Here is a 12,807-nt window from a genome sequence, read left to right on the forward strand (position 1 = left end):
GTAGTCCCCGGTTCAAGCTGAAAATGTTACACAGGAAGACATACCATGTAAAGGTCAGATTCTTCTACTATGATAATTTTCTTGCTCTGTGTGTATACAAAGGAAGTTGAATGTGTAACCTCTTATCGTTACTCTTAGGAAGGTCCTGTGGACTTTCCACCTGCCAAGACTAAAAATATGAGAGTATTTGGAGTGGGCAATCTTAGTAATAAACGTGTGATGCTGTAATATGTGTAGGATTCTGTAATGGCAAGGTGAATTTAATGTGTGTTGTTAACAAGAGTCTCTCCTATGACAGAGTCCCATTAATATGTTGGTGCTGTGGACCAAATACAACCTTGTTTATTTGTTGCACCATACTTTTTATGGTCAGTCGAGTCTACAGATTACTCTGTACATGAAAAATATGACTTGACCCATATTGGAAAGGCATGATTGACACTGATTTCATTTCATGTCACTTTTATAAAACAATATACTGGACTAGAAGAAATAGCTCATTAAATTTTTAAATGTACAGGTATATTACTTTCCAACTCCTAATGGCAAGGGATACATTTATTATATTTAAATAATTATATACCTCTTATGACTAGTAACCATTTCCAATATACGTAATAACACAAAGAGACAATATAGCAAGAAAAATCATTTAGGGTCTATCTTATTAATTGACCGGATGGAAATGCCCTTTCAACTAACAGTTTAGTTTTCTGTGGTTCTCTAAATTCACATTCATAGCTGGGTTTTTTGTTCAGTAATTCTGCATATTTCTTCTTCCTGTTGTCCTGTAGGACCTCCAAGGAGAAATCGAAGCTCACACAGACATCTATCACAACCTGGATGAGAACGGCCAAAAAATCCTGAGATCCTTGGAAGGTTCTGATGAAGCCGTCCTGTTACAAAGACGTTTGGATAACATGAACTTCAAGTGGAGTGAGCTCCGGAAAAAGTCTCTAAACATTAGGTAGGAAAAGATGGGGAGCCAGAAATGATTTAAAAATGACAGGATTCCCCTCGTTTTCCTAGCACAAGTAGCTAATATCTCATATGTTTATGTAAATCACCTAATTTCAGAATGATTCATTTTATTTTGAATAAATGAATCATTCATTTGCTTGGTATGGAGATGATACTTGAGGGTTCAGATTAGATTAAAATGGTGATGTTTTATAACCACAGGAGAGATGCATATTAAGACATTAGAGGGAATTTAAATGAGGAGCACAGCTACCCTAATTTCATAAGGTTCTCTCTTGGCTTATCACAGGGTTATACAAAACGTGATAAAATTAATGCATGTTTATTATGGAATTCTTTCTTTGGCATTACTCTAAGTGAACATCAGAAGATACTCTTTAAAAACTGTAATGGATTCTCATTAACAATTTAGTGGAGCCCCCTCCATGTCTCCTGTCTTTGGCTTTCTGTTAGCTTTCGTTAAAACACAACCTCTGTCAGCAAGGCTTTTAGCTGTCCTGTGCTCCCTTGATTACTGCTTGGCACCTTTCTCAGCACCAGCTTGCTTTTGTGAAGTGGATGGACACATCCTGGGGAGCTTGGAAGGCAGGCAAAGGGAGCACCCGCCATGCGGCTCTGCTGTGCTTCCGTGGAACAGAAGGGTGGGGACCTCGCTAGGACCTTGGTACCTGAAGGATGGAGCTAGGCAGTGCAGGAGGGCAAGCCGGGCTTCCTGCTTTCTGCCGGATTCCTTTTTCTAATTCGCTTCTCTTCGTTCAAATGTGCTGTGCTTTCTTCTGAGTCTACACAAGGAGCAGTAGTGAAGGGGGGGGGGGGTGCAGAGACCCCTGGGCTGACTCTCATCACGAGGGGCTGCATTGCGTTCAGGAAACGTTTACTACCTCTGGGTAGGAAGATCATACACGGGAGTTGTTTTTTCTTCTTTCTGGTTCTTCTGAAGTGTTCAGAATTTCAACACGTAACACATTCACTTCTATAAGGAAGGCGGAACCTGAAACTTTATGAATTCAAAAGCACTGTTGTAAAACTCTGTACCTAATATGAAATACTACTACTACTACTACTAACAGCCACTAGCATGGACATGGTGCTTCTCCATACCATGCAGTGCCCTGAGTGTTTTATATTTATTGACCAATGTAACCCTCTCATCAGCCCTGAAAAGTAAATTGTATTATTATACTCCGCTTACATCTCAAGAAGGTGAGGCAGAGATGCTAAATGACGTTCATAAAGTCAGTTAGTTAGCGAGTGGCAGATCGGTGATCTAAACACAGGGAGTGTGACTCAGGCTTTGAACCATCAAATGGCACCATAGAGGACGAAGAAAGAAGGAACCCTTTGTAAATTAAGACATCATCGCTGAAAGGGGGAAATGGACATGCAGATTCCTCCACCTAGCAAATGATTGGCTTTATTAGAAGGGTTTTTCCTCCCGTGTTCACACCCCAGCTTCCCAGGCACTCATTTTCCCTTCCTTACTTTGTCCATGAATTGTTTTTATTGAGGAGTTGGGGTAGAAATGGACGATGGCATTTTCAAAGCTAGGGAAGCTCCATTAGCTTTCCACAGCGTCCGCTCCTAAGAGAGGTCAGTGTGTGGAATAACTAAGGCCACTTTCATATCATCTGTCATTAAAAAGGAATGACGCGTGTGAGATAGAAAAGATATTGGTAGGTAAAGCCATGAAAGTTACTCTTTTTTACAGGACGGAAAAAGCAAGGTGCTATAGCTGTTCTGAACACCACTCAGTGCCTTTTCTCTCCTTCATGTGAACTTGATAGAATAAAAGGAGAATTGAAAGCGGCAAACAGCGTGTCAGCCAAAATATGGGCTCTTCATTCTCAGCAATTTCCCATATGCCAGCCACTGCAGTTTAATTCTTGCTGTCATTAATCAAGTAGAAAACAGTTACCTTAGCTTATCTAAGGTGCTGCAAATTCCAGAATTTAAATATTCAGATCAATGGTTTTGTCTGTTAAATAAGCCTCTCTAATAACATAGGATGCGTTATAAGCCTTCACTTATGAAAAGAAAATGAGTAATTCTTCACATCAAAGCAATTTCATTTTTTTTCTTGACACTTACTTGAAATAAGGGTATCACTCAATCCACAGGAAATAGCAGGTGCATTTCAAAGAAGCACTCTCTACCAACTGTGCCCACAAAGCCCTTGCTAACCCTCTCCTTTCTCTGTTCTTCCTCTACCCCCACTTTCTTTATGGCCACGAAGCATTCTAATTACTCCTCAACATGGATTATCTGAGCCAAGGTGACTCTCCCTTCTGACCTCATTCTTGCTCCACAATAATTTCCTCAGTTTCCCATGTGACCACATGCATTGGTTGGTTCTCATGTTTCCAACACCACCCTGCTTCTCATCCTCCAAATTTTACTCAAACCCCATAATGACGGGGTGGGCTTGCCTTGAGGTTAAGATGCTGGCTGGGACACCTGTATTCCATCTCAGAGTGCTGAACTCCAGGCCCAGCTCTGCTCCCAATTCCAGCTTCCTGCTAATGCAGACCCTAGGAAGCAGCAGACAATGGCTGAAGTCATTGGGTCCCTTGCCACCCACATGGAACACGCAGACTGGATTTCCCATTCCTGGCTTCAGTCTGACCCAGGCTTGGCTGTTGTGGAAATTTGAGGAGTAAACCAGTGACTAGAAGATGAGGATGTCTCTCTCTCTCCCTCTCTCCTTCTCCTCTACTCTCTCCTTCTTCCCCTTGCCACCTCTTCCTCTCCCTCCTCCCCCCCGCCCCAAAATAAAAATAAGAACCTAGTTTTTTTATACCCATATGAGTATTTCCTTGGGGCCAGCCATGTTGTGTTGTGAGTAAAGCCGCAGCCTGCAGCACAGGCATCCCGTATGGATGCTGATTCAATTCCCAGCTGCTCCACTTCTGATCCAGCTCCCTGCTAATGCACCTGGAAAAGCAACTGAGAATAGCTCAAGTTTGTGGACTCCTGCACCCACGTGGGAGATGTGGAAGAAGCTCCTGGCTCCTGGCTTCAGTTTGGCCCGGCTCCGGATGTTGCAGCCTTTTGGTGAATGAACCAGCAGATCGAAGATTAAAAAGAGAGAGAGGGGATATTTCCTTCTCTAGCCATTCTTTCACTAAATCGTCTTAGTACTAGTGCAATTTACACTTGATAAAAACTTCCTTCCAGTAATCATAAATTGTTTCATAGGGCTGTGTTTGCTGCCTCCAGCTGAGTTAGATGAATATAGAAACTCCACATGCTAAAATGAATCTGTGAGCTAGACTAGAAAGAGCCCTGGGCCAGCAATGAAGGAGCTTGTTTCTCTCTGGCGCTGTTACTAACAACCTAGCATATATGAAGGTTTCTTTTAAAAGTTTGTAGAAAATAGAGTTAAAAGATAAATTTCTGTGGAGGCAAAAAAAAAGCTTTAGCTCCTGTAGTTTTTGCATAACATGCATTTTCATGAACTTTTTGAAGACCTTTCATATGCATGGATTTCAAAAAATGTTTGTATCAAAATAAACTTATCTTTGACTTCTGTTTTCCACAAAGTTTTTGAAGTAACCTGTAATCCTAAGCAAGTCATTTAACTGCTTTTGCATCCAATTTTCTCCCTGACCTAAATGAAGAGATTTGACCAGAGACATGAGTGATCAAATCACTTGCAGTTCCATAATTCCATTATTAGAAATTCTGCAATCATACTTTAGAAACCTGGGAAAATTACTAAATTTTTCTACCTTGCTGTTCTTATATTTAAGTGGAAGTGATTAATTTAAAACATAGACTGTAAGAGAAAGTACATAAGTTATCTTTGAGAGAAAAGAATAAATTGTATAACGATCTCTCAAAATTTTTTTCCAGAAAAGTATTTGCCATCTGTTCTACATACATACATTGCCACATCACAAGAGCTGTAAGAAAAGGAGGTAAATAGTAGTAATGAAGAAGCATCAAACAAAAGATTAACTGTCTTAAGTGGGAGAACAGTGAAGTCAAATATATTTAGTGGCACGCATATGTACAAGTCCACGGGTACACACCTACACAGAGTTACTGGTGACATTATCCAACATCAGGGTGCTGAGTAGTCAAAGAGTTTCTCTTGCTACAATATTCCATACCCACAAACCTTGTGTTTTTAGTAATAAGGTATTAGCAGACTGAGAAGTGGTCAAGTGAATTTTTTACCTAAGAAATATATAGGAAGACTTCTGTTTAATCTGCCACCAGATAGTTTTTCCAGATTACTGTGTATGCTGTTAACTATAATATCTGTATAATATATTGTCAACATAATTTTAGTGAAATTTGAATTCTGTGAGATTTTTACATTTGTTCATAAAACTTATAAGTATTATATAAAATATACACATTCATGAAACTTTAAACATTAATCTGAGAGGCTAAAAACACCAATATTATGTAGTCCACAGCAGCAATACATCTCTGGGGGCATAGCTGGTATTAGAAGTTAGAATAGTGAGAGTTTGTTCTATAGTGGAGAACAAAGAAAGAACAAAAGGAGGCAGTCTTTCTGCCTTTGAGAGAAAAATTCCACTTGGACATTGAGTATCTCTGACCTCTTTCTGTTGCTCTTGGAATGTTAATTATGTTTGGATGTTGGAGTTCAAGGCCCATCTGAAAAGAAATGTTTACTTCTCTTTGGATTTAATTCTCTTTCTTTATTTAAAGTGCCATGCCTCACATTTTACTTCTGTATTTCCTTATTATTTCTGCATTTGTACCTTTTCCTTCCGTATGCTTAAGTGCTATTTTATTACACAAGGGTACCAAAGATATACAGGGATATATCATTAGTTTTATAAAGAAAGACAAAGTGAAAAATGAATTCAATAACACATTTTACTTTAGGAATTCATGCCCTTCAGAGTAAAGTTTTGTTAAGGATTTCAAACCAGGCATCAACCAAATCACACTTGAAATATCTGTATCTAGAGAAATAACAATCACTTTATCAGCCCCTATAATTCTTGGAGGCCTGACACTGAGTTCCTTAAAGACCAACCAGTATATCCCAACACACATAAAGGTTCTGCATTTTACAAAACCATACAAATTGTTGAAATTATCTGCCTTTTAGAGATCAGCTCTTGCCTTCACAGCAGCCCCAAAGCTCTTGTCTTCACTAGTAAAGTTTAATAGAAACTGAATGTAGGCGAAGTGTGCCCCTTCAAACCACCTCTTTTATTTTCTGTTGATTAGAAAGAGGTAAACAGGGTACATTTGACAATGAGCAAGTAGCCTTTTTGCTCAGAGATCTAAAACATTTGGTTGAGATGAATATGGTTGAGAATTTCCTCCTTTGAGAAAGGTTTGTAATTTCTATTTCCTGGGTCTAAATAAGGCAGCTCAAGTTACGTGCTTCAACAGTTGTCTTTATACCTTTGCATTTTGACTTCCCCATCTGCAAAAGAAGGGAGTTGAGCTGCAGTCTCACAGGATCCTTCCAGTCCAATAGACTACAATACAACCAGGGGGAAAAAGTCATTACAAATACATAGAAGCATTTTCAAGAAGAAATATTCCAAGTAGAAACATAGGTTGATCACTTAGTAATATTTGGAATATACAGATATACTGAAAAATAGGGCCACCACTTCCAGTGCTTTAAAAGCATTTCACAAGCTTACCATGGTCAAAAATATTTCCCAAGCTTGTAGTATTTTGTTACATTTGGATCTTCAACACACATCACTTAGAAATACCACATTTGCCCTGTAGAGACCAGCAAGTAATGTTCAGGGCATATCAGAAATAGTTTAAGAAACCCTTTCCTAACGAATGGTCCTGGGGTTCAGCTGTAGACATGTGAAGATCTTGTTAAAAGCATAGATTCCTGTCTCAAGGAGGGCTTCAATGATAAGCATACTCCTCAAATATTTCTATGTTTTTAAATGTTTGTTCTGCACATCGAAGTTTCAGAACCTCAGCTCTATATTGAATCCCGTTGTATGTGTTCTTTTCAATCAGGAGCCATTCTCTATCTCCTGTCTAGCCTGTACTCCATGTCCTCTGTCCTTTCTAAATCTTATGCTTGAGTTCTTCCCCTCTATGATACTTTCCTTTCGTTTTTCTGCATTAGGAGGGAAAATAAAGAAATAGCCACTGGATGTGTAGTTAAGACGACTATTGCTGACCAATCCCATACCTCAGATGCCTTAGGAAAAAGTGCCTTCACCCATATACATGGCAGTTGTCCCCCCTTCGCTGCCCAAGTCCTCGTTCTGCTACTACTGTGTTAAATCTCTAAACTCTCCTGTCTCTGGCTTCTAAAAACCTCCCGATCACATGCTATGAAGTTTCTCTTGGATCATTTAGAACTGAATCCCCTACATCTCAGAGCTATTTTTTTCTCCTAAGGGACACAAAAGGGTTCATTGACCCCCTGATATAATTAGCACCGGTTAACCTAAAATGGGGTTGTGTAGCGCTCCCTCATAGAAACAAAGCCATAGCGTGAAGTCTCCCCACCACGGGCACGCTTCAGCGTATGTTCCTCTGGACCCCTCCACCACGGGGATATTTTGTCTCGTCTTCCAGAGGGAGGGAGGCCAAGCGTCAGACATCTTCATATTCTCCCTTCCCTTCCGCTCTCCCTCCTCCCCAGTGCTTCATTAGGACTAAAAGGCGCTCAATAACTATTTATTTAATAAGTGTCTCTTCTGCCATTGGCCGTTTCCCATGTCTGGACTGTGCCTTTCTCTGCCTATCTTTCAAAATGTCCTGCTTGACAGCCTCTTTCCCCCTCAAGGGGCCCAAGCTGCAAATTCCTGGCACCGCAGGGAATCCCTATAACCAGGGCTCATTACATGCCATTAAACAGCTAAAATCTTGCATAGGGAATTCTTACTTAGGCCTTTCGTGGGAAAGTGATAACTGAAAGAGAAGGAGGGAACAGAAATTTAAAAGACCTGACCTCCTCACTGGGTACAACCTACGTGCCCTACTGTATTTAATTCATGTTTATGGCACTTCATGTTTCAGTTGTTCGATACTAATACCCTAGGAATCTTGAGTTCGCTTATTTCATGAAAAGCCTTCAGTGTTTCTGAATATAATGTTTATATTGCACATTAGGCAAAGTTTTTTGACAATTTTGGAAAAATAAAAAGATGAAGAAGTAAATAGCTGGCTCACCCACCTCTGAGGGATTACCTGATTGTCATTCCAGAATTTTTTCATGCATAGTCAAGCATGTACACACAAATACATACACACACATGTTTTAGAAAAATGAAAAGTAGACTGTATTCATTTTTATAACTTGCTGTTTCACCCAGCAACTGACATGGTGATCTTTTCTATATCCATAAATATTTGCCTGTGTCATCATGTGGAGTTTCATTATATGAATTCACCATTATATATGTAGCCAATTCCCTACTATTGAAAATTTAAGTTGTTTCTACTTTGCATTAATAATAAATACGCTACAAATCACATTTTTCTACTTAAACCTTTCAAGTTACTTCCTCAGTATAAATTCCTTGAATTTGAGCATGTGAGCCATTGTATTTGTACATTCTAAAGATTTTCTGTATCATTGAATTTTCCCTCAGAAAGTTTGGCACAATTTCATTTTGGTAGATAAGTACTATTTGGTGATGCTGTTCGAGTAAGACCAGAAGAACTGTGTTTGAAATAGCAGGCTAGGTCACCAAGTAGCCAGAGGGCAATATTACTGTACCTGGCTGCTATGCTTTATGAGTCAATTTTTGCATCATTAGAGACTATTATACTTACGTTATAGGCAGCATTAATTTTTATGAATTAATTAGTACCCACTGATAACAGTGCTACTGCTTAATTCTCGATTTACCTGGGGATAAAGCCGTGTTCACGTTCTGCCTTTCCTCTTTGTTTTCTGGCTGATGATTTATTTTATTGATTTAACTTCCCATTTTCCAGTGAAAGGTAGATTTTACAGCGCAGATCATTAATTTGTATATTATTAAATGGCTTCTAAGGATTAACATGTTCTAAATCCAGTTGATGGTAGAGCACTCTGTCTGCTGCCTAAATTATTCATGTTTGGGGGAAGCTCTCAGACAAATGTCTGATTTTACTCTTCCACGTGAGTTGTTGTCTCGGTACATTTTACACAAAGGAAACAAAGCGGAAAATGTTGGAACTTGGTGAAAACAAATCCCAGGTGCACAGGAATAAAGAAGGGTAGAGGGAAAAGGAGGAGCATATGGGAAGAGAAGCAAAAAGGAACAGACGCCAGACGGAAGGAGTCGATGGAAAAGGCCGCTTAGGGTGTAGAAATGGAAAAGTCAAAATGTGGGGAGAGACCTTTCCATTTCACAAAGCAGAAAGAATTCTAGTACTAGCATGAGTCACATGAAAACTGAGCGCTTTTTATTAGCCACCAGATCCATTTTTTTTCCTCCCCAAAACGTTAAGCATTCTTGACTGCAACAGTATGGGAAAAGCAATTGATTCCAGTGTAGATGGCATGCCAAAAGTCTTAGAATTCTACACATGCAAATAAGCATATGGCTGGACACCAACTTGCCTCAAAATTTCCATCAAAATGCCCCCATGTAATGACTGTAAAAGCAAGTAGTCAGACCGTTATTGAAGACTGCAATATTGTTCACATGAGGTTTATATAAGCCCGCTGTGGAAATAACCAACAAATGTACCTCTAATGAAATTGTTCGCGTCATCAGTTATCCGTCAACGTATGCTGACGTAGTTGCTCCTGTTATTTTTCAGGTCCCACTTGGAAGCCAGTTCTGACCAGTGGAAGCGCCTGCACCTCTCTCTTCAGGAGCTTCTGGTGTGGCTACAGCTGAAGGATGACGAGTTAAGCCGGCAGGCACCCATGGGGGGCGATTTCCCTGCTGTTCAGAAGCAGAACGACGTACACAGGGTAGGACAGTTCTCCTCCTAGTGCCTTGGACACCATAAGCATTCAGTGACTATTTTAAAATTGCTCTTGCTTGAAATTAAGTTGAATAGAAATCCTCTTTCCTCCTCTCATCCAAGGGTCAATTATAAATAATCCAAGCCATTATATTTTAAATGTCAAGAGCATCTGCATTAAAAATAACCTTTAAGAAATTGCCCATCTCTTTTGGTTATTTGGAAAATGTTTTTACTATGGAAACTGTTGGACATATATAAAAGCAGACAGAAATCAATAATAAACACCCATGTATCCATCGAGACTTCAGTAATCATCAGCTAATCTTATTTCTTCTACACTTCTACCCCTTCTCTCATTATTTTGAAGCAAATAGCAGGCATGTATCATTCCATTCATAAATACTTTATGAAGTCTCTCTAAAATATATAAGGACTCTTTATAAGTAATTACAGTGCTACTACAATACTTTTAAAATATCATAAAGTTCATTGTGTCACATATACAGTCAGTAATCAGATTTCCATTTCTATCCTATATGTCATAAATGTTTAAGATGCTTTCTGTTTAGAACCTAAGGGAGAATTAAGATAGGGTCTGCCCACTGCAATTCATCTCTTAAATTCTCCCTTTGTAAAACCATATATTCTGAAGTAATCCTTGATTCACAGTAAGTTACAAAATAGTAACAGTGTCTCTGTGCATTTTACCTGGTTTCATCTAATGGTTACAACTTATATAACTCTAATACAATTGGTATTGTCATTTCAAAAAGCAACCAATGTAAAATGTACATTTGCAGAGCATTTAGTGCAGCCTAACTGTATTCCAAGTGCTTGGCAGCCAGGTGTGGCTAGTGGTTACTCATTGAACAGTGTAGTTCTACAGATTGGGTCATATGAGAGTTTGGCCTTTTTTGGCAAGATTGTTCCGTAGTGTATTCTCCCATCACTAGGAGATGCAGAAAGCCTAGTTTGTTCTTTTGTGTATGTAATTTTTGCAGTTCTGAATGCTCAATGGCCAGGAGTTGCACGATGAAGATTGACTATTTTTATCATTACTCTTTCATTTATTAGTTGTAGTACATCCATGACATTTTTTTTCATTCATCTATTTGAGTACCCTGAGTGTCGCTCACATTAGATAGGCAAGATCAGAGTTTCTACTTCACTGATTTTCAGAATAGCAAGTTGTTCACTACAGTCCTTCAGCAATGACCAATTGTTTCTCTTTGGTTTTGAGTCACATTTCTGTCTTCTGTATTATTCTCTGAGTAGGGAATGGAAAGATTGGTCATGGTTACTACCAAGACCCTAGGGCCTAGCAAGGAATCTGGTGTCCAGTGGATGCTGATAAGTGCTTTTGAAATCAGAATGAAAGATACATGGACAGAAACGAATAGTGAACCACAAATTATAGCCAAATAATAAAACTTGATAACATGATACTGCTTTTGTGTTTTTAGCACTTAAAGGGAGGATCTCTATGGAGACACAGCTGAAGGTGGTATCTTGAGGAAAAGTCAAGAGTTTATATTATGCCAGAGAAGAAAATATAGTAAATTTGAAAAAAAAAGAAGAGAGAAAGAAGGAAACTCAGAGATCTTACCTATAAAAAATGGCTAGTTTCTCCTCTAGCCATTTCCTTTCATATAACTCAGAATATTAAATTATCTGTCAGGGTAGGAAAAACTATGGTGATGTTACATTTTTAAATGTCCTAACTTTGAACAGTCAAAAAACTAGTATTTATAGAGAAGAACATTCATTGAGAAGGATGAGAGTCTTAAATAGAACAGATTACAGGATATAGTGAAATGAGACACAATTTCTACAAAAGATATAATTTTATTTTAGTTCCAGAAACTAAAGATGAATCATTGGACAAGTGTACTAGGAGACAGTAGGCTGAGATGGTAATCATATTTCTCTAAAAATCAGATTATGATTTCTACTTTGTTCTACAGCTGGAGGATAAGAAAATTGGTCCAAATAATTGCCATCGTCCCTTTCAACCAATATCATCACCCCTGATTATTGGTTATGGTTGCTTGCTAATAATGGTAAAATGTCTGCGCTAATCAGTTTCTTGTTTTTAAGCTTTTATTTAATGAATGCATTTTTCATAGGTACACCTTTAGGAATATAGTGGTTCTCTCCCCCATACCCACCCTCCCACCCCGACTCCCGTCCCACCTCCTACTCCATCTCCCATCCCATTCATCCTTATGGTTCATTTTTAGCTAATCAGTTTAAATCCCTAGTCAGGAATCCCATGATGAAGGACATGGTTTGAGGAGTTACAGGACATGCTAACCAGAGTGAGGTGAACTAATCCCCACTTGACCAGTGTGCTTGTTGAGAAACCTATTACCCTTCCTTGATTTAACAGAACTTCCAACCCATCGACAATTCTGTGTTTTACATATTAGTTCTACTGTTGTTTTAGCTTTTCCTCTTTCCAAGTATAGCTTAAATTTAATCATCAAACCTTTTTAGTAACTCTTCCAAAATCCCAGAATCATTTGCTTCTTTATCTCTTTGTTGCTGCAATCTACAGAAGAAACAAAAAGCTTGGAGAAACTAACAAAATATGTCCTCCTAGCCAGACAATAACACAGCAAACTGGTCCAGTACCCTTCTAGGATGAACACTCTCCAGGTTTCCTTTGCTGATGTATCCCTGAGTCACTTTACCTCCAAAATATTTATTAACTATGTCTACCACAAAATCACCATGGCCATAAGAAACCATTTCTCTAGACATGTCTGCCTCTGGTCTTGCCAATCTACAGTGCAATCTTTATATTTCAGTCAAACTAATCTATGTAAAAATATAAATGGAATTCTGTCTATCCTCGTCTTTTTTTTTAATTAAACTTTTATTTAATGAATATAAATTTCCAAAGTACAGCTTATGGGTTACAATGGCTTCCCCCTCCCA

At 38.7% G+C, this 12,807-nt stretch overlaps 1 protein-coding gene across 9 annotated transcripts in view; it reads left to right on the top strand.

The window, feature by feature from the left end:
* The window catches only part of DMD (dystrophin), a 2,142,101-nt gene that overhangs the window by 1,757,021 nt on the left and 372,273 nt on the right, over positions 1-12,807 (top strand). For all 9 annotated transcript variants that reach the window (XM_062183372.1, XM_062183374.1, XM_062183379.1 and 6 more), the window contains 2 exons: positions 795-967; positions 9,715-9,871. In XM_062183372.1, coding sequence (XP_062039356.1) covers positions 795-967; positions 9,715-9,871 — 330 coding nt within the window. The remainder of the gene's footprint in view (positions 1-794; positions 968-9,714; positions 9,872-12,807) is intronic.

Source organism: Lepus europaeus, chromosome X (genome assembly GCF_033115175.1).
Source record: "Lepus europaeus isolate LE1 chromosome X, mLepTim1.pri, whole genome shotgun sequence".
Lineage (NCBI taxonomy): Eukaryota > Metazoa > Chordata > Mammalia > Lagomorpha > Leporidae > Lepus > Lepus europaeus.